The 27,383-nt window shown below is 31.8% G+C and overlaps 1 protein-coding gene across 2 annotated transcripts in view; it reads right to left on the bottom strand.

Annotated features, from left to right (window-relative positions):
• LOC120340213 (mediator of RNA polymerase II transcription subunit 12-like) overlaps nucleotides 1-27,383 on the bottom strand; it is a 51,244-nt gene that overhangs the window by 22,776 nt on the left and 1,085 nt on the right. For both annotated transcript variants that reach the window (XM_039408504.2, XM_039408505.2), the window contains exons 2-20: nucleotides 23,154-23,282; nucleotides 22,248-22,352; nucleotides 16,033-16,155; nucleotides 13,614-13,740; nucleotides 12,647-12,741; nucleotides 11,161-11,232; nucleotides 10,416-10,532; nucleotides 9,572-9,741; nucleotides 8,517-8,873; nucleotides 7,764-7,998; nucleotides 6,971-7,087; nucleotides 6,379-6,655; nucleotides 4,404-4,538; nucleotides 3,563-3,711; nucleotides 3,032-3,180; nucleotides 2,461-2,620; nucleotides 1,839-1,998; nucleotides 887-1,100; nucleotides 206-421 (exon numbers count right to left, since the gene is read on the bottom strand). In XM_039408504.2, the coding sequence (XP_039264438.2) occupies nucleotides 206-421; nucleotides 887-1,100; nucleotides 1,839-1,998; nucleotides 2,461-2,620; nucleotides 3,032-3,180; nucleotides 3,563-3,711; nucleotides 4,404-4,538; nucleotides 6,379-6,655; nucleotides 6,971-7,087; nucleotides 7,764-7,998; nucleotides 8,517-8,873; nucleotides 9,572-9,741; nucleotides 10,416-10,532; nucleotides 11,161-11,232; nucleotides 12,647-12,741; nucleotides 13,614-13,740; nucleotides 16,033-16,155; nucleotides 22,248-22,352; nucleotides 23,154-23,282 (3,107 nt within the window). The remainder of the gene's footprint in view (nucleotides 1-205; nucleotides 422-886; nucleotides 1,101-1,838; nucleotides 1,999-2,460; nucleotides 2,621-3,031; nucleotides 3,181-3,562; nucleotides 3,712-4,403; nucleotides 4,539-6,378; nucleotides 6,656-6,970; nucleotides 7,088-7,763; nucleotides 7,999-8,516; nucleotides 8,874-9,571; nucleotides 9,742-10,415; nucleotides 10,533-11,160; nucleotides 11,233-12,646; nucleotides 12,742-13,613; nucleotides 13,741-16,032; nucleotides 16,156-22,247; nucleotides 22,353-23,153; nucleotides 23,283-27,383) is intronic.

The raw sequence follows: 27,383 nt of genomic DNA, 5'->3' as shown, positions 1-27,383 counted from the left end.
ATGCATCCATATTAGGTATAAAATATAGTGTAAGAGGGTTCTATTATCCATTTTTAGACATTTTCCACCTTCACTCTACGAAGTCCTGATATATAAAAGGCAACAATTTTTTAGATGGGAAGCAATCTTTCGGGTTTGGATAACCTAACTATTTATACACCCTAGGTGAGTGAGGTGGTGTTAATAAAATTTGAATCGTCAATACCTTTGGTAATGCCTCAATACAGATACTATATTGAGGGCGAGATCTTTGGTGTAACATCCTGCAAATGTAGGATGCCTTCTTGATATTTCTGTTTCCAGAGATGTTAAAACAGAAGATATTTGAACGGCGAGTTGGACAATTCCGCCAAAATTTAATGCTTCTTCCATTAAATTAAGCACCAATGTAATACTGTTCATGAGCGGCAGATTCTGAGACCTAAAAAATGATAAAAAATTGATAAGAGAATAAAGATAAGATGAAAGATATGAGGAATACTGATATAAAGGTTGTGCAAAATGCACGGGAATTCCTTGGTTAAACAAATTGCCCGTAACTTCACTCAGAGGTGAGTCTCCTTTATTTCTGAGTGATCGTGCGTGGCCTTGCTTCAGGAAAATTTCCTTATATATAAATAATGTGATATTGAAAAATTTTGCTCAATAAAGTTAGCATTTTCCCCAAAAAATTGGCTATCTATCAAACTAGCATACCCCAAAATCCATCAAAAATTGCGCAATCCCAAATTAAAATTTTGGCATATTGGCACAAATTCTAATTTGGCATAATTCTTAATTTAGATTTGTCCAAACTCAAATGAATTTATACAAAAGGTTTTAGTTCCCCCCCCCCTATATTGTTCTCTATATTTGTACGTCATTTAAAAAATAATTGGCCCCTCACCTCTCAGATACATAGTCGCTAAAAGATGTTAAAATGGCTTTCGAAGCTTGTGTTGTTATATAATGCTGGTCAAAGTACGATAAACAACGAAAACGTTTCAATAACATATCGGGAGACTGAGAATTAGAAGATGAAGACAATGATAAGTCGTTTGTCGTTCGATTTTTCGACTTCTTCGAACCCCCGACACTTGGCACTTTAGTTGACGGAATACCTGACAAAAAAAATTGTAAAATAATGGATTTCGACAATAACAAGTGAACATTTGTCAAAATTGAATACCCTGAATACGGCAATAATAAATATATTCAAATACACATACAATCAAATTAAATATAAATTGGAAAAATAAGTCGGTACTTTCTAGGTCAAACCTAGTTTTTAATTTTTTACACAGCGGTAAAAGTTTGCAATGAATTATTCTAATTTGAAGCAACATAACAAAAGTATAAACCTTCTTAGTAATGAGCAAACTGAAGTAGTACATACACATTACACACGCTATTAAGAATTAAGAATAAATATTGTGGATATCCATCTGTGAAACGGATTGAAAATATTTTTGAAAGTCTTTAAAATAGGTTTAATACAAGAGGGAAGTTTTAGGTCCTAATGTCAATCTAGACAAGGCAATGAGCAAACGAGAATATCGGTCGGAGACCGAAGACTTATCGATCTTAGATCGGTAATTAGTTAATAACTCGCTAATTATACGACATAATTAACCCAAAATCTATAGGCTTCTGGTCCGAGGTAAGATGCATGCACATGCAAAATTTGGAGCAGATTCAACCACGCGTTCGTGAGATATCGCGTTCATCTAACAGACACACACACAGACAGACATACATACATACATACAGACAAATTCCTATCAATATACTTACCGATCTTAAGATCGAGAAGTAATAAACCAAACATTTTGAAAAGCAGGAAACACTAGAAAACTTACAAAAACTATTTTCAGCAGGAGAAGTGATCGACCTCTTCTGAACGAGTTTACAAACATATTTTGTTATCTTTTTCACAGCTTTCTTTACTTCGTTTCTCTGCCTGCCGGCACCATATAATACCATTAGGCGTTGATTTGATTCGTGAATACTTTCATCATCCTGGAATTAAAATAAAAAAATTAGACTCTTCTCTTGAAATCTAAATGGGCAATAATGATTAACAAGAACAAAACATGGTGTCCTAGTGGTTAAATCGTTAGATTTACCTATAATGGCATCGCAGAATAAAATCTTGGGTTCAAATCCCATGCCCACCACCTCACCAAGAGTGTTATAAATTGGGTGGGCAACCCCAAACCCGAAAGGCTTGTGCTTTCAAAATAAAGAAGCTCTTTACACATCAGTGGCTGCTGAGCCTTTTTCATAGCATACAGCGTCCGTCGCCGTTATATACCGGTATTAAACATGAAAATACGTTACCCTGAAAAGGTTTCTATACAGTGAGATACATGTGTAAAAAAATTTGACCTTGGTAATAAAAACCATGCCTTTCAAATTAATATATTTACAACATAAAAAAGATATATCAAAAATAACTAAATTTTGTATGTATTTGACTACCTCGAATGAAATCGGGAAGTGCATGAGGAATTGCACATGTCGTGGTTGCCTGTAACCCCAAATGGGACCAGTGGGTCGTTTCATTTGCATTCCGAGTCCCAAGCCCCCGTTCTTGTCTTTGGAATTGTCTGGAATCTCTTTGATGACATCTGTGAAGTGCCTGAAAATATTGGAAAATGGGAAAAATTATTACGGTACATTTTTAATAAAATATGAAATCTATTTTATCAGAGAGACAGCTTCATTTTTTCATACATTTTTTAGGGAAGAACATTTTACAAAGATTTGTTTATTAGGGGAATTGCTTGAATAGGGGGAGATACCCTTGAGATGTCCAATAATTTAGATGGGCAAACAGCCCTCAATAGCTCTATATTTTTTTGAATAAATGCCTCAAATCAAAATTAAGAGTGTTTATATATTGTTGACACATTGTCCATTGATGTGGAGAAAGATAGATGATACTTGACTTGAGAATGACGTTTTCAACCTCATTGCAACCATACGTACCTCTCTATTGTATCTTCTGAAGTAAATTTTTCCTTACTAAATAGAACAGAATAACACATACCTTTCAGCCATATTCCTTCCATCGGGACTCATCAAAATATCAGAGTTATTGACGGGAGAGAATAATACTAGATCGCTGTCATTTTTTGGATCTATACTTCTTACTGATGAAGGTAGTTCATCATCTGCGTCACTTTTCAACAACATGTCCTGAAATATAAAACTGTTTTATCCATTCGCAATATAAATTTTGGAGGCTTCATCAAAAAATAGTTGCATAGAATACTACTAGTAATATTCAAAGCTTCTAATTTGAAATAAAAGCTGAAATGAATAAGTCAAAAAGTTTCAGTTTAAGAGATTGGCCAATTAATTTCAGTTAAATTAATTAATTAAACAATTAAATAATGCTGGATATGACATCTTGAAAAGTAGACCTCGTATTATCATTTCACTGCATAATGAATTTAATTTATCAAAATACCTGAACAATAATTTAAAAATATCAAATTGGCTTTTAAAATAATCACAATTCATACTTTTCAGAAGATGACATTATTCAGGACATCCAAAGTTTAACTCTATGACTTACCAAAGGCTTGTTACTTGAAGGTCCGACGGACGTTGGACCAACAGAAGCAACGGACATCACTCCAACACTGTGATTTGTGTACCCTATTGTTGTTGTGTTCGAACTAGGACCGGACGTTGGTATATAGATAGGCAAAGGAGAAATTTGACCTGGAATAAAATTGGAATAGAAGGAATCTATAGAAACGCCATTACTAACAGGTAACTAATACCGTTATTTCATGAGTCGATAGATAAGTCGATGCCAATGCTTACTATAGTAATAATTGCAAGGGTTAGACTTAAATAGGATGATAGCGCAAGTAAAATCACAGATTCAAGTCCCATTCCCACCACTCCACCCACATGTAATAAATTTGGAAAACGATTCTGAACCGAGGAATCAAATCAGTGCCTGGTTATACAGAGCGTTGTCAAAGCAAAGGGCATATAAATACATCTATAAATAATTCTGATTTCTGATACTGGGAAATGTCATTTCCCACTATCGGTTGACGGTTTTTACCGTTCTTTTCCAGAAATATGAAATCATTTAATAAATACTAATACTTGTGCATAATTTTCAAAACTCAAACATGACAATTTAATATATTCATAACAAAATTACAAACTTTATCTATAAACTTATGAGATATCTAGAGTGTATATTTATCTAATCAAATTAATTCTCGGGAGTGAAGATTCGAACTTATTTCCCACTTTTTTTAGTGTTCTGCAATATCGGCTTTCAAAATTGCCAATCAGATAATGGTATCAATAGCACAAAGAAAAACGATATTCCCAACATATCTATCTCTATTGTGAAAATTGAAATAACTCAAATATTGATGATAAAATTTTACCTGGAGTGATATCTCCTCTCGATATGAGTGCGCTGACATACTCATCGTGAGAAAAAACATCATGTTGAATTAACTCGGAAAATAAAACGACCAAATTTTTGAAAGACTGAAGTTCTTTCATATCTGAAGGGTTATCTGGAGAGAATATAAAAAACAAGATTTGCAATTCGAACAAATCAATGATTTTGGAAAGAGTGATTTCAGAAATGTATTGTATAGAACTTATTTTAGCATGAATAGGGAATTAAATGAAATCAAACGCCATCAGGTTTGAAAATTTAAAAATCTGTCTTACGTTATGTCCCAGATTTCTGAAATTCAGACATTGCAATTTTCAGACAAAGATTACAGTTATAACAAATAAAAAAACTTACTAAATTTCGGACCCAACATTTTATATTTAGGCTTCACACAAGTCTTAGCACATTTCTCACCATTTTCACCATATACAACTCATACAGCTTCCTTCAAAATTGAAACCCCCTGAATATGAGATATCCCAATAGCCTCTACGAAAGAGGCCATTGAAATGATGATGGTACTATAATATATTCATCCTTATTGCTAACCCTACATAAAAGATGGACCCATATCAGAAGTGGCCAACCTGCATTCGACCGCAATCGACTAAAATTTTCAAATAGCTCGCGATTGACTGATCAGTAATAAGGTTCTACACAAAAACAAATGGACACTGAATATGCAGATGACTGCACACATGCATAAAAAAATCCAACCGCTGCCAATAAGAAGGCTTTGTAAGGGCATTCTTTATAATATCAACACTAAATTTGCATTTTTTATGTTCCATTTAAGTTGTTGATTTGAATATTTAATTGTACCCGGAGTAAATGTTTCATCATTTATTTAAGATTTATTCAAATCATACAATTCAGATATAACGCCTGCTTAATTTTTAGTCGTAAGTGTAGAAAATTCTTCATGAAACCTGGCCAAGTATTCATGTATATTCTAAACAACGAAAAATAAATATTCTCAAACCATGAATGTTGCATGACTTCAGTATCTAATTTACAATTTCCTCCAAGTCTGATTGTTCGCTCGCGTGGAATAAGAAAAAAATGGGCATTCTGATGTCACTGCTACCATTGCGAACACAATTTACCACACTACTCGTGGAGTGAGACAATAACTTTCGCATACTGCAAGTTATTGTAGGATCGTTTGTCAGTCAGGATAGGCGATATTCGGCACTTTATTTTTAAACTTTGGCAGTGGCAAAACTTGCATTTGTTGCATAATAATATGCTCTATTGGGCCCTGCGCAGACTCAAATACTGTATGTGAATATTCTATTTTGCACATGTAGCCTACAGTACTGTATTCTTCCTGTTTTAAAGCACACAGCTGATTCAAGGCAATTTTTGGGGTATTTTATTAAATTCATTCAACATCAGACGCGATCAACTGCTTGAGACGTGACGATCTATCGGTCGGTCACGATCAAGGTGTTAGCCACCCCTGGTATATTTCATCCATCCATAATCCAAACTATACATACAAGAGACCATTCAAATGGGACCAAATAACCATACCTATTCCTACTAACAGCCAGCATTCAAATGGTAACTGGGACCATACATCCATTCATATTCCTAACTATGCATTCAAATTGCCATTCAAATAGTGATTCATCAATTCCATTAATTCTCAACAAAACATAGAAACGAGAATATCGGTCAGAGACCGAAGACTTATCGATCGAAAGTTATTATTCCATAGCGACACCGTGTGTCCCATCACTAATTAATTAATAACTCGCTAATTATACAACATAATTCATCCAAAATCAATAGGTTTTTGTTCCGAGATATGATGAATGCACATGCAAAATTTGGTGCAGATTCAACCTCGCTTTCGTGAGATATCGTCGGTATCTAACAGACAAACAAACAAACAGACAAAAACCTAACAACTTACTTACAGATCAAGATCGATAAGTAATAAAACTTACCTAAAAGTGGGGCTTGTGTATCAAGAAAATTGAATAAAATAGCTTGAAACATGTGTGGATTATTATTGACGACTAAATTCTGTTGCGTAGGTGGTTGTACAGAGGCTCGAGTGTCGTTTTGAGGAGGTTCCATTCCTTCTACAAGAAGTTGAGGAGGAGGTGACAACAACGGTGTGCCGACTGAACCGGGATTCGAACTTGAAGTCGCTGTACCAGATGAATTAAAAAGTTTGGATGACATCATGGCGGCTTGCTCCCGTTCGTGCGCAATTTTTTCCTGAAACAAGAAATCAATGCTCAAATATATGGACACTAAGGTAAATTGAAATAGTATCAAATCTTTTACAGTACAGGTAGACTTCCTTTTCAAAAAACTTCGCTAACGACCATATCGCGAAATCACCACACGGTGTGCAATTTTAAAATTTGATGACACCATCACATAAAAGGTGAAAAACAAAACCCATCGAACCTACAGAATTTTTGAAGTAAATTAACTTACGTCCAACGTTAGTCCAATAACCAGTAAAGGAAATTTTTCTGTTTGGTTTTGATTCTCATTAATTACCAAATGGCCATTCTTAATATTCACCTGTCTTTTATCAAGAAGTTTGGCTACGACACCAGCTCTATGTTCGCCGAGTCTTTGAGCTGTTATGGCCCATTCACATAATAGCCAAATGACAGCCTCTTCACCAGCTTGTGACGTCTAAACGTAGGAAATGTTTAGTTAATATAAAAAAGGGTTTTTATAGTCTAAAAAGTAGGGGCTCCTGAAGTATGCGAACCAAGATGGCGGACATCGGAATGTAATATGTGTACTAGGTTAGGGTTAGGCCATAATTTTAGGTATAAATACTACGGGAGGCTCCTGGCTAGTCTTCGAACTGATAATAGGACTAAAATAAGGAATATTGGAAAAAAATTATCGCCTAACCCTAACCTGTTACGCATGTTACGTTCCGATGTCTGCCATCTTGGTTCGCATACTTCGGGAGCACCAAAAAGTAATATATATATATTGCTGATTTAATCTATTTAGATTATTCTAAAATATGATTTGGAACTCCTTCAAGTTAAAGTGTTCTATGTTGAAGTGAATGAGAGATGAATTTCATTGAAATTTTACACTATCTCAAGGTTGACAATTCAAGTGTTCGTCTCAGACAGTTTATAATTTCGAAACATCTGAATTTTTCAAGGATTTAAGAAAATTTAACTACATCAAATATGGCTCTCAAAAGTAAATCATTACTAAGCTTTGTAAATCTAAGGGTAATTCTCTTGTATATATACAATTCTCTGATGTTTTGAACAATTTAAACCCATAAAATTTTAAACTAGTCGCAAGTTAATGGTCTTTGATAAAATATACAATTTTATACCTGGTCATTACCACTACCGTCTTTGCTGTTATTATGAACAAAAATTTTATTATAAATAAAATCAATGGGTTCAGTTCGATCAAAATTTTGTTGTTTATCGAGAGCTTCTAACGTATTCAAAACTCTCGTTATCGTTTGACCGGTCGCAGATTCTTGGCACTTATCGGATGACCATCTCATTTCGGCAGCGTAGGAACGTTGAATTACATCGGCTTCCATCTCACGTAACCTCGCCCTTTGAAAGAAATTACATATTTTTCTAAAAACTTGATATACCGTAGATGATAAATATCAGGGATGGAATAATATTCAGATATCAGGCCCATAAACAAGTCATTATTAAAGAGCCCTTACTCAATTCTATTTTTATGCTAATTGTCATCTTAGTTACATAAGTTCCGATTTTTAAAACTTAGTGCACACAATATCTACTCAAAATCAAGTGATATGTCACATAAGATATCTACAAGCATATGTAGTACATAATGTATCACATAATCTCATTTTATCAAGTTACAGTTCCTTCTTTTCTGTGCAAGTAAACAAGACCACAACTACTATTTGAGACTGAAGTAATTAATGTTTAATGATTGGCGTAGGTATCTGAATTTGATTTTTGTGAGTGAACCATTGTTATTAAATATTAACAAAACATATTTTATTCATTTGGATATAATAAAATACCAGATTGTGACTTCAATTTATCTTCTCCAAAATGGTAGATAATAATTCATTCAAATTAATATATCTTACCTCGTTAAATTATCATTATTATCCCTTAATGACTCAATTTTCGTTGTGGAAGGCAGAGGTAAGAGAGACGGAGCGACGGGTAAATAGTCCAAAGGTGATCCAGGGGTCTTTGGGTCATCTGGTTGGTACCAAACAAGCGCGCCGGGGCACTCCATCGTAATACATTGTATAATGCATATAAGTCCGTGAGCAATGTCTTCTAACGACTTAGGAAAGTTCGTTGGCAAAGTACGGGGCTTTGCTATAGAGTTTTGTTGCCCGTTTTTTTGAGGCGACGAGGGCTTGGCACCTTGACTCGAAGTCGGAGGAGCAGAAAGCTGCTTCTGTGATTGCTGACCAGAGACAGATGGTGGCCCACTGCATCATTGTCAGGATATGAAAAAACAATAAAAGCATTATTCAAATATATGGGCACAACAGCAAAATTCCAGTCGAAATGTTAGAGGAATTGTAACAAATGCCCTATGAAGCTGTGCCCATGGCCAAGAATTCATGGAAAAAAATAAATTGGGGCAAAATATCAGACCTTCCATAGTAAAAATTAGAAGTATGAAAAATAAATTAAGTATTAGAATATTCGTATATCTTTGAGTATTGAATATTTTAAATCGAATGGTCTCTTAGTTGCAGCATTTACCGTAACACTTTTTTTTATAACACCAATGAAAACAACAATAATGAAGGTTGTTGCAACACTGCCACATGGAATATTTGAAAACCCAGGTTTTAAAACAAGATTCCTGCAAACCATTTTTCTGTTCTTAATTCTTAAATATCAGATTCATCTTTCAAAATTATTTTATACAATTATCGGTACTCCTGTAGTATATGTACCAGGTTATGGTTATTTGTTCCGATTTTCCTTTTTTTAGTTCTATATGGGTTCAGGGGCTGTCTGTGTTAGCCAAGTGAATACCCCCTGCCCATAGGCTTCAGACCCTTCACACATCTTGATGTAAGGTAGACAAACAAAATTAGTTACCTCCATATTGGTACATACACATCTGGAGCGCCCAATTATCAGTAAATGCTTATAATATTTCAATAATACTTACACTGACATAGGTGCAGAGGGAGATTCAATTGCATTTGATGATTTATTATTAATAGATGATGACAAGGATGAATTACCACCACCCCACGTCGATTCATTTAACATCCAGTTTAACAATCGACTTGTAACAAAAGCAAGTCGTCTTGATAAAAGTTGATTCTTTATGATGTCCTGAATTTGGAAAAAACACAAATGAAGAAATCTAAATGAGAAATATTGAACAGGGATGTCCAAAATGAACAGAATAATTAAATGTATTCTTAGTTAGTTTAATTCCGAAAAATAAGTTTCAGTATTTAGGTTTATTTTCCGTTTGAAATTTTTTTGATTTTAACTATTGACATCTGATGGTCAGACTAAATATAGCATCATTCAAGTTTCAATATCTGTGGGAAAAAGAAAAACGTATGCAATATTTTTTTTTATTATTATCATCCAATTCAATATCCATAACATGCATTAATTTGTGGTGTTGTCAGGGCAATATATCAAATATTTGATTTTCCATATTTGAAAACCTTTTTTCATTCCGTATGCATTCAGATAGGTATCAAATTAGTAAGAGTTTATTATCACCCCATCATCAATTAACACACTGTTAGAAATATTCAAAACATGACATGAAATTGGATTGAATTCTTCATAATGATACTGAAATGGTTCCAATGTAAGAGAATTAGGAATAAAAACAAATAGCCTTTCAAAAATGATTCCATTTTTCAATATAAATTGTTCAGGTTGGTTGGTTGAAGAGCAGAAATGGGGCTTTTTTTCAACAACAATAAAAACTTAGAAAAAGATATTCCGTACATTGGAATATAAATTAACAATGTTAATGATCTGACCTGTATATATTTCATTACCATAGGCATTACATAACTCAGTGCATGCGTGCCAAGTAATCTGATTTTTTCCATTGTTTCAACAACCCAGTTAAGAAAATCATGTCTGTCCAACATACCCTGAAAAATGTTGTGTTTCAAGTTGAAGACAAAATTAATTCGAAGAAAAAATTGTTAAAAAAAAACATAAAATCTCACCCAAATGATAAGATTGTTCACACATACCTAAAGACCTCTTTCATACAACCGGGACTGTATTTACTAAGCGGTTTAGTGAATCTGGGCATAAATTGCTGACATACAATTTCATATCACACTTAAAAGAATTTTATATCAATGTTAGGCTTCTCAACTTCAATAGCCTCCTCATAGACCAATCAGCTCATATATGCCATCTAGTAAATTGAGTGGGTACATTTTTAACAGTGAAATTTCTGTCATGGAGTGAGAGACCGTCCCAGGCATAACAGCATTTTACTACGAAAAACATTTAACGATTTGTTTCAGTTTATGACTCAAAATACGAAATTTAGAAGTCTGAATATTACGAACCCTGGGAAAGTCAAATTTATAACTGTGACCAAAAAAAAACACTTCGTACCTTTGCGTGTTATTTCAAATATGTTGTTTAATACAGACATAAATTATATTTTGCTGTCGCTATGATCTGATATTAAAATAATTCAGTAAATATAGTATAATTTGGTATATTGTCTTGTTCATCAAGACGAAATAACAAATAATTTACCTCCGAGTACAAATGGTGTGCCAGTTTCGAAATATATTCAAAATGTTTTTCTGTTTCTTCCATGCTTTGTTGCTGAAAAAGAAAGATAAAATGTTAAAGTTTCAACCTGCAAATGAAATGGAGACATATTAAAATCTGCATCGCACCAGACCAGGGTTTTCAAACAGGTGGGAAGTTCCTCTCGAGAAGGGAATTTAATCGTTTATGAGAGAAATTTTAACTTTGTATTTGCATGTAACGTGTGGTATTTCTAATATTCTTTTGTATTATTGTAATAATTTTTTATGAAAATTTTAGAACTACTTAAAAGCCCTATGGCAGCGATCGCCAACCTGAGGCTCTTTGTTCTCGAAGCTCTGGCTCCTGTGAACCAAAGTGGTTAAAGCAGTTTTTTTAGGAGCAGTGGGCACAGAATGAAAGGCAGAGGCATAAAGCCAAATACTCCTCCCTAATCACACATCATAGCGGTTCGCAAAGTGTAAGTCCTGAGCGGTAAAAATGGATCGCATAAAGATGATTCAAGTCAAAAGTTCTTTTCATTTTTTCATAGACTGAATTTATGCATCAATCATATTTCATTTGGCTTCTTAGTAAGATTTAGCTTATTGCATTATAAATCGTTTTCCAAGAGTTTCAATAGCCACTGACATTAGAGTAGATGTTGTGGCTCTGAGAAGGTTTGAAGTTGATAGAAAGAACGCCACATGGCTCTCTTTCAATGCTAAAAGTTTCCAACTAGTGCCCTAGAGTTTGAGTTAGATAATTGCCTAGGTAGGCCTACTTATATATTTTGATGTTAAAGTAACCACTCGGCTATTATCATACAAGAACAAATATTTTGAAGACTTTATTATCATCATAGTCTAACGATTTAACCACCAGACTAAGCGTCCACAAATTAGGTGAATTTGTTCAATACTTAAAATCATGTACTTGGGTATAGGATTATTATGATTATGATGTAATGTTGTTACACCTAGCTACATATTGTATTTATTACAAATGTTTTATGGTTTCTCATTTTAAATGCTGTGTATATGAATTTTTGAATTCATTTTCTCTTTTTTATGTGCTTTTCGTTTTGTTACGTAATGTCTGCCTCTGCTACCTAACAATAGAGAAAGACACCACTTGCTGCAATTTCGTAAGCTGCAGTTTATTTATCCTCTGAACCTAGTTTAGGGATCCGAAGTGATTTTTTTCATTATTTTTAAAGGAAAACCAGGTCAAGATGAGAAAGAAGAGTTGACATTTTGCCTTTATTTTTAGGCCTACATATTTACAAACTTCAAAATACATAAATTACACATTAATGGTCACAAAAATGAGTTTTATTTATAACGGAATTAATTATAAAAAAGTTTTTTCCGTGATAATTTGGCCCAGCACAGCAAAATATTTGGGAACAGCTGATCTAACAGATAAAATCTTTGAACAAAACTTGACGTTCTGTATTAGTTTCAATACAAAGTCATAAAAAACTTACAGGAATCACTGAAGTCCCAGAATTATTGAGAGATGGATCGTCCAATAACCTTGATAACTGGTCTCGCATAAATCTGCATAACGATGCAGTCCATTCTGTAACAGAAATCAAAATCATTAAATCTGAAAGTAACACTTTACGGCTGCAGCTGAAGACCAATAATTAACATCGAAATAAAGGAGTCTTGAAAAAGTATCGGTAATGTCAAAACAGGAAGATTCCAGTCCCGCCAAAAACATTATAAACAAAACTTTTTACACATCAGTGGTTGCTTGCCTAGGGCCTTGTTCACAGTAGATTTATAAAAATAAGAAAACCATTCTATACATTAACTATATTTTGACGAATGTGTTTTACGATGAACTACAAAATGACCAATAATAAACAATATGAACAGACGATTGGCAATGTATACTTGTGCTTGTCTGGAGTCTCTCGGAGCAAATGTTGAAAATATACCAATAAAATTTGTTCGAAAAAATGAAAAGTAGGGAATGATATAGGCCTACATAAGTCAAATTTAGTATATAGCACATATAAAATCTGTACCGAGTGCACAAATTGAAAATAAGTGTAGGAACAAGCATTTACAGTGGGTACTCCCTTTTTGGCATTCCATTATTAAGTCTGTTGAGACATATACAAAAAAGGTATGCCAAAATGCACATTTCACCTTTAACACATCTGTTAACGAGCAAAGCTAAATTTGGTAAGGACGAAAATTTTTTTTTTTTTTAATCAAAAAACGACTTAATTTGAATTCACTAAAAGTAGCACTCAGCAATCAATTAAAAATAAAGAAGACTCATATTTGAGCCTAATTTACACCGCCGAAATGCCAACCATATAAAATTATGGAGGTGCATTGCATGAAAAAGTTGAAGTCCAGTTGAAACGAGATTTTGGCAACTCAATGGGACCAATAAGACAGATATGTGGTAGTAAATCCATAACAAATGCAACGAACCAGGATTATGATCGACATTGTTTCGATTTTTCTTATTCTTAGCTTCTGCTTGCAGGACACCATACTGTGCAGTCATTTTGATGTACCATGTTGCACGCACAATTGTGATCTGATTCTCCGCTAATGTCTGAAAGAAGATAACATAGGATGAACCAGAGGGAATTCAATATTGAGGTTCGTTGCGCATATAAGAAGCAAGGCCATGCGCACTCACTCAAATGATGATCTATCTTTAAGTGAAGTTACTGGAAAGTACTGAAATTCAAAAAAGTTCACAAATATTCTCAAAGCACTCACTCAGAGTAAAAAGAGTTCCCCTGAGAAGAATTATGGGCAAGCACTTAAATTCAGGAAGCTATACAAATTTTCTTGTTTTAAAAATGAAAGTGTAATATGTTCAGAAAAATAACAACGAGATAATAGATTTCAAAGTAGTGAAGTTCTTGGGAAAAAATTCCAATGTAACATATTTTAAGGTATGATTTTAATAACAAGTAATTTAAAAAAAGAATATGTAGTCTACTGTTTACTAACAAACCATGAAACACAGATATACCATGTAGCACTATATATCAAAAATAACATAAATACACTATTTTTGTTTCTTAGGTTAAAATAAAACTAAATGATAAACAACATAGCTATCTTGTTCAATCAAGCATGGCCAACGAATAAATGGTCCAAAATTGGATAAACGTAACATTTCTGATTACTTGTCCGGGTGTTATTTCATGCAAATAAATTAGCAAACAAATTGAGATATTGTGATTGGTGTATGCGATGGAGCCTAACTATGCACGTTTATCCAAGGTTGTATCATTTATGAACAAAATATTAAAAATTATATTATGGAATTGAATTTGTTTTTTCATAATGTAGAATAAAAGTGCATCACAGCAAGTCATTTTGTTGACTGTCACTAGCTTATCCAGTAACAAAAGTGTTATAATCGTACAGCTATACAAATCTACTTGTTGATTCAAATATTATATATTCAAACAACACTGTATTCTCGACACAGGGATACTACAGGGGAATTTACAGAGGTACGTCAGTGTAACTTACATCCTCTACATTTACATTGTCAATTGGGTATGAAGAAAAAGCAATTGTGTGAATAAACCATCATGAGACAAGCGTTGTAAAATTGCTCAGTTTGACTTTTTGTTCATAATTCACAAATCAGAGGTGAGGGTTGAAAAAATAATTCACTAACACAGTATGAATGTATGATATTATTTTAAAAATATTAATGAACATTAAAATAAGTGTTGGAATATTGAACACATTTGACCATATTAAATAACAAAAGAAGGCTGTAAATATTTGGTGAATTTTACATCAACAGAACAAAAATATTGAAATTTCAATATTTCCAACTTTTGGTTCCATCAACTTATTGAATTTCAATTTGATGATCTAAAATGACAACTTTTTTGAAACATTTTTAAAATAATCAAGTATTGAATAAAACCAAATTCGAAAGTGATGGTTTAGCCAAATACTAGGGCTCGACTCGATGTTGTAAACATAAATAAGATTCATTATCTTTATTCAAATCATTTGGAATCTAAGAAATATAACGTCAAATTGATATCGTTCTCAAATATTGTGATCTGGTCTGCGATGCCACAAAATGGCGATGCCAAATTCTACTTCATAATTTCAATTTTGCCGAAAAAACATTGGTAATCCCAATGAAGAGCATTTCTGTTTACCAAAAAATCCAAATCTTGAAAATTTTCTAGATGTTTGTAGTCAGAAGATTTTAACAGAATAAATTACTGTACAAAATTTCCAACATATCAAATTCAGGTACAATAAATCCGTTTATGACGTTCGTTTTGATTTGTAAACTATAAAAAGACCGTAATTGGGATTCACATACCCTGTAGAGGAAAAAAGCCAATTGTGCGACTGAATCATATTGAGCAGTGTTTCCAACCTATGGGTCGCGACCCAAAACTGGGTTGCCTGGAAATCTTTTTAGGTCGCTTGTTTTTCAAAAATTGTATTTGTTTATCTCATTTTATAGTAATTTTTCAAATTTGATTTTCATCATTTATTGAATTGTTTTTCAATTCTATATGTGGGAAATATCACAGTGGAAAAATTTGAAATCATCTGTTTTGCCCGAGTAAAACCTACAGATTCAAAAACTCGCTGATAGCAAACGAGCGCGGCCATACTTACTTTGAAGTAATTTCTGGCAAAATAAATATTATAAAAAACGATAGATTTGTATTGATAAATTATTTTTATGGCCAAAAGAGTTTGCTGCTTAGTATTTGAGCATACACTTGGGTCGCGAGATTTTACAAAATTTATATTTAAAAAAAATTTGGGACGCTGGTAAAAAGGTTGGGAACCACTGATACAGCGTATGGCCTATCATCTGGAATTAAATAGTATTTTTTACCTGGAAAACTTCTTCTTTCTTGCTGAAGATGGGAACTCTCCTTCCCAAGTAATTCAGACTTTTTCCACCTCGTAGTTCTTTGATCCATTGTTGAAGATGATTTCTGTTTTTTGCTACTGGAACCTGAAAAAAAGAAAATCATAATAATACTCTTGATTGTACAGAAGTGGATAATACAGGTACAAGGAGATTTTATTGTCTCATAAGATGATAAAAATGCTGAGCTGACAAAATCTTTTCCAAATTCCAACTAAATTTGAAATAACTAAAATTTGGAGATTCCTAATATCATAGTTAGACTGAAATTTAAACTAAATTACAAATCGAATTCCATTCTATATTACATACTGAACACAATTAGGCACATGATAGAAAACTTACAGATCAGCCATAACTTTTTTGCAAAGCACCCAGATCAGTAAACTTTTGCATACAATCTTACACAAACAGAAGTTTATGACCGGTAAGTGTTCAAATGCTAAATAAATTTTTTTCATTTTCATAGCAGTAATTAAGAAATTCATTGATTAGGCTATGTTTTCATTGTAACCAAGGTCTTCAAGAAGACTTTTAACAGAATCTTAAATACCATTTACATTGAATTTATTTTAAAACAAAATTCTATAAACCTTTCTAAAAACATTTTCTATTCGTCAGATGAGAAAAATGATTAGGGTATATAATAACATGCTACAACATGTCGTTTGATTCATAGATTTAAATTGAAAAAGCATGACATATCATGACTACATCACACAATACATTGCAATATAGTGTTTAAACAGGAAATAGATCAAGGAGGTTAATTGAGATATATTATTTGAAATCTGAAACACACGGGAAGAATCTGAGAGAGATACAAACGAGGGGTACTTGATAAAATATAATATGCGCGATAGAAACCTAAAATAGATGCATAATATTTCTTGTAATACACTTTGTATAATCATCGAACTAAGTAAATAGAAATTGACAATAGAATATGCTTTCTTATCATACATATGCAAAATTAGTAAATCAATGGCATGATTGCATTGATGTATAGATTAACATAAATAAATGAAATTTTATTAATTATTTAAAAAATATCATTTTAAAATATGGGATTACTGGGATATTCAACTGAAGGTTACTTCAAACAAGGTCATCCAAACGAGAAGTATCATAGATAACAATACTGAATTTTCTTTAAATTTATATATTCATATGGCAGGAGCCCTAAATATAGACAAGGCCCCTAAATAAAAACACAATACTAATCTCTAATCTATAACGTAAATAAGCTAAGCTGTCATACATCCCAGTTGACAAAAAGGTATTCAACTACTGGTGCTTGAATGAGACAAAAGTACACATAACGTCTTGTCCTTAGTATATTAATACAATATTTTGCATGTTACATGAGTTTTATCAAAGCAATGTCAAGAGTGCTTGCAAAATGAGAACGATTTACTAAATTATTAACCAATCAGGTTACAGTACAATTAGATACAAGCATTTCTTGTGAATATTCTAATAATGCTGGCGAATCGAGTTAATCAAGTTATAATTAAAATATCATATATCCTCGCATATGAGCCCAAAAAAAGGTTGCCAAACTAATGGGTCGGCTTATGTGTACATAACTCTGATCGTACTAAATATTCGGATTATATGCGCAGAACTCTAATCACACTTAAACGAAATGACATTCAGTTAACTTAATTCTAACAGCAACTACTCATGCCACGTATTATGATTTGTAGGGTCGGCTTATATGCGAATTTATATAAATTCACCGTTTTAGGGTCGTTTTTATGGGGTCGGGTACTCTTTCTGTTATGGTATGATTACGATTGATTTGTCCGAAAAAATTATGTATAAAAAGAATTCAAAATTAATACTAAAATAAAAATTTCTACTTTAAAAGAATTCTGATATTCAAAACGCTGTGTTTCCCATAAAATTTCCCGCTCGTTTCAGTACAACAGTTGTTGAAATTGATTCAATTTATAAGATATAAAATTGAAATTAATAGTGGTACAAGATATAATTCTAAATTTGCAAACTATTTTGATATGTAGATGCATCATGATAGAGTGGGGATTTTTAAGTAATTTTTACAGTTTTTTTTTCATTATATAAAATGATTGTTCTATCTAAAACATGAGACAGTTTTTATAGTCATTTAGCCATCATCAGAAATTACCTTCTTAATCTTTCGTTAAATTGTTGTTAACAAAAAATTCAAATCTCATAGCCCAATCAGATTTCTATTCAGAAACAAATATGAAAGCTATTTATCGCCTTTGAATTTTTTCTGGGTATTCTTGTTTTTGCATGTGAACTCAATCTTAGTTATTAGTGAGTTCAAGTTAAGCCACGATTACTTTAAAAAATCATTGAAGGAATACATTCAATTAAAACCGATTACTTTGTTAATCCATACAAGCAAAACAACAATTCTTTTGGCCATCTTCGATTCAAGAAAAAAATCAAATCAGACGTCTCAACACCTATTGTATATAAATTTCGTTTTCTGCTATGAAAGCAAGTACAAGATGATGCCAGACATGGCATTAATAATTTACAACACGGTCATTTATAGGAACAAAGGTGCTTGCTAGATGAAAGAATGGTCTTGTTATTGATGGTACATATTGTAGTAAATTATATCAATCCTATTGTGCATAAAAAATAAAACTATAGAAAATTTTCAAAATAAATCATATAGATATATCCATATTGAAAATTTTCTATAGTTTTATTTCATATGCATTTCGATTTGATTTAGTTTCATGATGGTAATAATGAGAATCGGATAGATAAGTCACCAAAATCACTACTTGAATGACCTCCCAATAGAGACCATATTGCGCTGCTGTATAAAAAGTGGGTTTTACGTTTGGGGCAGTTACACAAGTGTACTTATTAGGAACAATCAGTTTTAATTGACAAGAAAATTTTCTAAAATTGTGTTTATTACCCAATATTCTATTACAACTGGATTTCCTTGCGGTTTTTTTTTCATTGATTAAATTGATAAATGCAGTAAATGCTACTAATGAAAACTTATGACAATACAGCTAGAATTGCACAAAATTTTACATTCTCTTGATTGATGGATTGGAATTCTGCAGAACTAAGTACTTATCTACCTTTTAAGTGTTAATTTTAAGGATTCATATAACTTTTTATCGGCCGGTTTTCATATGTTCACTCCAAAGAAAGCTCTGGGCAAGCCAGGTGTATGTAACTACAATAAGCATGGATAAGAAGTCACAGTAAAGTCTGAAAATGGCATGTTGTACTGGCATCGGAGCCAGTGTCATATTTTCAAATCGTAAAGAGTCAAGGGTCAGAGTTCAATTTATAACAATAACATCATTCATAACAATACCAAATATATCAACAAAGGTATCATTTTAAATGTAGGCTCTATCATAATTTGTTAGTCAATTTCAGACTAATGATCATTAGGTTTTTTCATCTTTAGTTATGGGTACCGATACACAGAGTATCTTTGATTAGAAAAAAATTTTCTATCAATCTCCAACAGATTATTTCAATTTAAAAAAAAATTGACAAATTCGAAATTTTGAAAACCAAAAATATCACCGAATTTTACAATCAATAAGACTAGTAAAGAATTAAACCTGTCTATATATTATTACTAATAACTGAGACGCATATTACTTACAATATATTGTTTATGATTAGTCATAACAATGCATGTGATGTCATGGTAGTCATAAATAATGAACTGAAATTAAGTTCTATGATAGCTGATGAGTCAAATTATAATGCTTAATAATAACACAGGTATTAGCACTAGACACCTTTATATACTTTTGTTGAATACAGCAATGCTCAAATAATTTTTGAAATGAATGTTTTATCAACAGCAATTGAAACTCCATTTTCATATAATAGGCTACTCAATTTTATCAAAATGAAGCAAATTTAACATATAAACCAGGGTTTCTCAAACTTGGCCCTTTGTCCCCCTAGAGGGCCATGGAGCGGTCGCCAGGGGACGCAGGCAATGGTCTATACATAATCCGTGATGACTTACTTGTGATTGGTTAGTCTTTGACGATAATCCTTTTTTTTTTTCATTTTTCTTGGCTTTTTTTATTATTGAATGTGGGTCGTGGAATTATTGTTGGAATGCATTAAAAGCAAGATATTTTTATAAAGAAGCAGGGGTCACCAGTGTTACGCCTTTAGAGAGGGCAACAAATTTCCAGAGTTTGAGAAGTCCATAAAATCAAACTATTCATTAACCTATGGTCAGCTCTAGTCACAATACTGTTGGGTAGACTGCATAATTTTGCTGAATTCTATAAAAAAGAAATTCACCCTACAATAACAAAGAGGAGCTATGTTCCTTACAGGACAATGGCAATGATTCTTTACTGTCCATTTATAAGCAGCCTAATAACTTGTAGAATATTCCCACTAATTTCATTTAGCTCACTGTCAAGAGTATTATTAGGATTGAGCGTTTGAACGTCTATTATCGAGGCTTTGGACAAGCTGCAAGTTTCTTATAACCCTTGACCTAAAATGGGATCATGCCTGAGTCATTGTACATAATGCGATATGCAAATCCTAATTTGAATTATAATTCGATTACTAACTGAAGGCAATGTCATGTAAGTTAAATAAATAAAATCATCTCAAATACATTGTTTAATAATAACACATTTTACCTTTCAGATTAGGAATATCCTGAATATCGAAACTAATCAAAAACACAAATATTCGACAAACTGGCTTAATATTTAATATAAATCTTAGTTACATGACACTAGTGTCTATTTAAATTTTCCAACCAACATGTTGAACGTATATGTAGAAATTAACTTAAGATTGAATAAATACAGGGTGACAAGCGGTGTTAGTTAGATAATTCAGAAGGAACCCACAGTCAATATCAGTCGTTTCAAAATTCCAAACTTTCAAATTAGATATTTGAACCTTGGGTGTCACTGCTCTATAACCAGCTTTGGTTCCCCACGACTTCCCCTCCCCAGTAAAACTGTGTAATCATCATTTTATCGTAATTTGTGGTCCTCTGAAATTTTTACTCTTTGAAAAAAATTAACTTGACGTGACCAAAAACAAAACAACACCAGGTCATTTGATAACTTTTATGCAAAGCGACCTAAATTATGCAAAAACTTATGGGTAAAATCATACACAAAGTCGATAAATTTACTCATTTTTGTAGAAGTAATTTAGAAATTTATGGTTCTCTTTTTTTCTTACTCTATACATACACATACAATTGCTCTTATCTGGATTTGCAATCTAAAATGGAAAGATAATTGATACAAACTTGATGTGGGTCGTTTTAAAAATGGAAGCATTCTAACATTACAAATCAAGAATATATAGGGATTCATATGGAATATCCTCAACAAATTTGAAAATCTATTTAGTATAGTCAAATATTTCATTTTGGTAACTCCTGAATATCTTTGTAAAAAATGGTTTCGATTTATATTAATTCAAAGTTATATAAAAATGGGCAAATTTGACTAAACTATTTTCTCACGCATTACCAAATTACTACTACGTAACATAAAACATGAATTTTGCCTCGGGTAATAAGATTCCACAATGCGTAAAAATAAATTTTCAAATATATATTACGGATTACAGAAATAAAAAATACATGCTACTGTATTATAAGACAGGCGGAGTCATTATAATCTACTTAATTTACAAATCACATAAAGTGGAAAAAAAGGGAAAAATGAAATGGATTTCCTAGTATTCAAATTAATGCGTTTCTTGCTTGGTAAAAATAATTTGCTTATACAGACATAGTTAAAACTCATATAGGCATAGTATGGACTTAGTATAGACAATACCTAAGGTTTGTCTTTATTAATGGATCAAGCTTGATTAGCTATGATTCATTTTTTGGACATGAAGTGCTAAATTGTTGTTGAGTTGTTGTTGATAAAAAAAATCTTTTGTTCGAAACTAATGGACTGTCCAATTTGAATTTTTAGGTCTAGGCTTTTGTTTCATTTTTTTTATTTTTTTTTCATTTTATCATGATAACACCCAAAAATACCTAATTCTACAAAATATCCAAAAACTCAACTTAATCATAATTTATAATTATTGATCAAAATAAAGTAAAATAATCAATGTATTCTTATATTATTATAGCCATACATACATCTGAGACAAATCGTCACAACAATTTAAAAACATACCAGCCAGAAATTGTCTTTGGTTAACGCAGGTCTCTTCTTCACTGTGTCATTGAACGTATTGTTGATCTGTTTCTGTCTCACAATGTCATTGAAACTCCGATTCAACTAAAAAAACAAAAAAATGTTGATATTTTAAAAATAACTTTAAAATGTTAAACCCGGAATCACATCTTTTCAGATATAAATTAGATAAATAGTAGAATTTGGAATAAAAATTGGATTTGGTAAAAATTAGATTTGGAATAAAAAAATGATCATTCAATAATTTACTACGGCAAATGTTGGATAATTTGTTATGGTTTTAATTATCTTCTATTTTGAAATCCATTTTATTTAAATTTATTGAACATTTGATATAAAAACAAATGAATTTAAATCCTAAAAAAATTAACATTCTTAAAATTTGCAATGTTTTTCAGAATATCTCACACACAAAAAATTAAAAAATCTAAAACAAGTAAAAGTCACATATTTATAAATTTTCATCAACTAGACAAGAACAAAAATAACTCAAATTCTAAGTGAGAATGATATTGAAGGAAAAATTGGCAGAAAATATATAGCAGTATTAAAACAAAAATTGAAAAGAAACTCAAAAGATAACATCGGTTCAATGAGTATGTGAATTGCATACAGACTGCATTGCATGCATACACACTTCCAATTTGATCATAATTCAAATCTTAGGGTGCTGACAAACAAACAATAAAATTCAATGTTTGTTTTTGCTAACAATGACCTAAATACATTAAATAAAATAAGGAGCGTCTTCAATGCCGTAAAAGTTTCTTGCATATACGACCGTCAACATTCAAATCGACATATACAATTTTGACAGAATATCTGATATCAAATACACTAAAAATGATAAAAATAAACTATATCATAAAAATATATTAGTCTCACCTTTGTGATATCAATTGGATAATGCTGTGCAGAGCCAGTTTCTCCACTATCACAAAAATACGGAGTCTGGTTGATGAAACCTTGCTTCACATTGACTGAGGTAAGCTCATCTTCTTTCTGTTTTGGATCCTGCAAAATATACAAAAAGGAGAGAATTAGGAACTATGTAATCCGATCATTGAGTATCTATCACTTCACTGATTATTCTCTCATTTATGGCTTTACCACAAAATGAGAGAACTCACTGAAAAGAGAGAGAATATAGTCAGACATGGTTGGTTGAATACAAAAGAACGGCAGCGATTGCTATCGTCTGGACAAGCGTTTAGAACCTCAAATACTTATAATACTGTTTGTCTTTTACTACCTAAATGTGTATGCAAACACACGCGCACTGTGAAATGAAACCTTATTAAACTATAGACTGTACCTATTTGAAGCATCTTTCAGGAATGTGAATCTAAAGCAACCAATTAGATTTCCTATTGGTTCACCAACTAAACTAAAAATAGCTTATTAATAAGAACAATGCAGTTTTGATACTATTGAACATTGATTATATGTGTTTATAAATAGATGCTCAAAATAACAGGTCATTTCCGCGAGCAAGTTGATCACACAATAGTATCTTCAAAAAAATAATTTATAAACGATATAAGATATTCATATTAAGTATTGGCCTATAATACAATCAATGTGCATTCAGGCATTGTTTATCTATGGACTATCTTTGGCCACATACAATATCTGATACAACAAATTTAAAATAATTAAATTACTTCTAAGCAAACACCATATTGAAAAATTGGACAAGTATTCCTCAAAACAAGGATCCATGATTTTGATAATCTCATATATTATAATGTAAAATCAATACATTGTGTGTGCTTACTACTACAGTATAGTACACAGAATTGGTATACATTACAACAGTCTAAAATCCATGACTAAATCATAACATGTTTACTGTCTTGGAAAGGTTTATACAGTTTAATATAAGAATTTGATGAGCATATAAAAACAATTGGGATTGCAAACCAAAAAAAAAAAATTTTTGATAAGTAACCTCTAATCTGTAACCAAAACTTTCATTTGATCGTGGTCTGGTACATTCATATTTAATGCAGGATCAGAAATGGCCAAACCATAAGAATTGTAACTTATACAGCAAATGAAAAAAAATAATTGTATTGATAAATGCTGGTTCTTAAGCGTACTCTTAAGCGTCAATGTACTGAAATCAACTAAAACACAGGGACTTGATAAACTATACTATACAGGAAGAAATCTTAATACTAAACCATGATTGATCAAATATAAAGAGCAGCATACTTGACAAATTACAATACTTTCTGCAGAATTAAAAAATCAACTTAAAGCTAGTAATGAAATTTCATGAAAGTATCTAAAAAATTTCAAATTCTTCACTAACTACATATTACATAAACTATGGGCCATAAAACATTTTGCAATTCCAAGCGATACATACTAACATAAAAAAAATATACCGGTACTTAAAATACTGTTAACTATATTCTCACTTGTATTGGTTTGGAAACAAATAGAGAGAAAGCCTGCATCTATGAAAACAATTGATTCTAATTACTTTTGCAAATTAGCTCATTTTAATTCTATAACTTGAAAAGTTTAGTTGCAATACCGATCCATTTTTATAGTAGAAAATTTTATAATTTGAAACAGTACATATAGAATTAAGTTTTTTTGTAACTTTATTATGAAATATTTATGGTAATATCATTTAATGTGTATTATACGATAGACAGTAACAAGCTATTTTAGAAAACTAGAATTCAAGTGTCATAAGGAATCGATTTAGGAAGTGGGAAAACAATCAAGTTATTAAATGCAGCATTTATTATGCCGTCACCTTGCATGTATAGCGTTATGTATAAGAAGATAAGGGAGCGCTTACTCGATAAAAGCTTTAAAACTTATTGATCAATCTCTGGTCATTTTGATGCTAAAGTTAGTTTTATGAACTTGTTCATCATTTTGGTTTACAGATATTGAGTATTAATAGATAGATTGTAATCAACAACATAACGTTGATGGAAAAATTTTAACAAACGAATGTTTCAATACTCAATAAAATAAATAAATAGATGAACAAGAAACTTGCAAGTTCAGCAAATTGGTTGTTTTGAGATTTCTCAATAACTAGAGGACAATGCTTAAATACCTGGACATAAAAGTCAAGGAACGTATAACAGTGTTCCCATATGTTATATAAAAGTGTTCCTATCAATTAAAATAAAAAAGCAAAATTTTGTATCAGACACCATAAAACCATGGGAATTTTAAAAAAGTAAATGCAATATGCTTTCTTCCATCTTCAATTACTACCAATTTAATATTGATTGGTCCAGAAGTTGCGATGGAAATTTTTCCACAAGAACAACAACTTGATTCACAGGCCAATAATAAATCAACCATGTATCTAATGAAAATTAGCAGTAAATAATGATCCTGCTATGTTCATAAATATACATCAACTCAGACGTAACATTTAAATGAATCTTAATAAACATCTTATTCGTCAATACCAATGAGCTATAAATCATAAAACTAAATAGTTATGAATTTGAGTTATAACAAATTAATATTAAAATTTGAAAGCTTTTTATTTACAATGACCTTCAACTAAAACAGCAGTTAATAAAATGACAAGAAGCAATAATTTACTTTACATTTTCATATCAGTTACGAGATTTTTTTTTCATTTTTGCAGTGCCACACAAAATGTAAACTTGCCCTCCTCAAACTGCAGTATTCATTTATTATGATGTTATTAAAAAATATAAGAAAAACGGTAATTTGATTAGCTCTCCCAGCTATCCAAGTTTATTTTTATTCACTCATTTCAATTGTTTATAAACTATTTTGCTTTCAATGCCAATTCCGCGATATTCTACAATATCAGTAACACCTGCAATCAATATTGCTGATACAGATAGTGACAACTATATATACAAATAAATACCACTATATCGGAACAATGTAAATTTATACATAAAGTAGTGTTTGTATCATTTATTCAGTAAAATTAGTGTAGTATTTAAAGTAGCTAGATACTTGGAGTCAGAAACAGGACTAAAGTCAGGTTATAAACTTGCTCGTCAGAACACCCACTTTCATTCCGAGCTACCCACTATATTATCTATTATGTTTGTTTTATGCACCTTTTATTCTACATAGTATGCTGCATAGAAATCCTCAAAAAGAAGAATGATTGTAAATAAATACATAGTATATGCATATAAACAATCTTGGTAAAATGACCTCATGGGGAGAAGAAAGATCTTAATCATAACGTGGATGGACGACTACTCGTCCCTCACCAGTACAGATATTGTATGTTTTGAGTTTGCAGTACAAATAATTTATTTGAAAGTATTGATTTTTGAAAACAAATCTACAGATAAGTAGCAAGTAAAAGTTTTAACAATAACCTGGTAAAATACAACTACCGGTATATAGTAAAATAATGAATCACATCTCAATCCTGCACCCCCTGCACATAAATCGAATAGCTTGACTATGAAGTTGAGTATATCGTAGAACACGACTACTCCGATATGAAAAAATTGAGCATAATAATTTTGAATAAAACAAACTAGAAGAAGGAATTGCTCCAGAGTCATTTTTTATTAAACTCGAAACTTAGGCTTATAATAAGTTGTCATTGTGCCAGACCATATTTATACCAAATATTATATATTCTGCTCTTGTACCTCATACTAGAATATGTGCTTGGGAACCCAAGGTGCTAGGGGATAAAATAGTCTTGACCGAACTAAAGTCTTTAGTATTGAGTTCAGTAGCCTACATAAGTACATTGAGTAAAGCAGAATATGAAGGTCCTAAATATATAAAAAAAATAAAAATTAAACTCGAATCCACAAGGCAGTCACAACCCATTCCCATTTACTGGACTCTACCGGACTAGAAACCGCAAGAACGAAAAATATACGATTGATGGTAAATAATTGGAAAATTCATTTTCAAATGGCATACAGATATCAGAATATTAAATGTCGCCAAATTCTCGCTAGTTATCTTAGATCAAGTCAATTTCGATGCGATACGACGGAAACGAACCCGCGTGAAAAAAGAATAACAGCATTGGCAAATTTTACAATAGGATAAGAAAAATGTATTTATCCCAAAGGAGGGGAAAGCCAAAAAGACGGCCTGATCACATGGTGAACC

The sequence above is a fragment of the Styela clava genome, chromosome 9 (genome assembly GCF_964204865.1).
Source record: "Styela clava chromosome 9, kaStyClav1.hap1.2, whole genome shotgun sequence".
Classification (NCBI taxonomy): domain Eukaryota; kingdom Metazoa; phylum Chordata; class Ascidiacea; order Stolidobranchia; family Styelidae; genus Styela; species Styela clava.
Note: the sequence above shows the minus strand (reverse complement) of the source record. Positions and strands in the feature narration are given on the sequence as shown.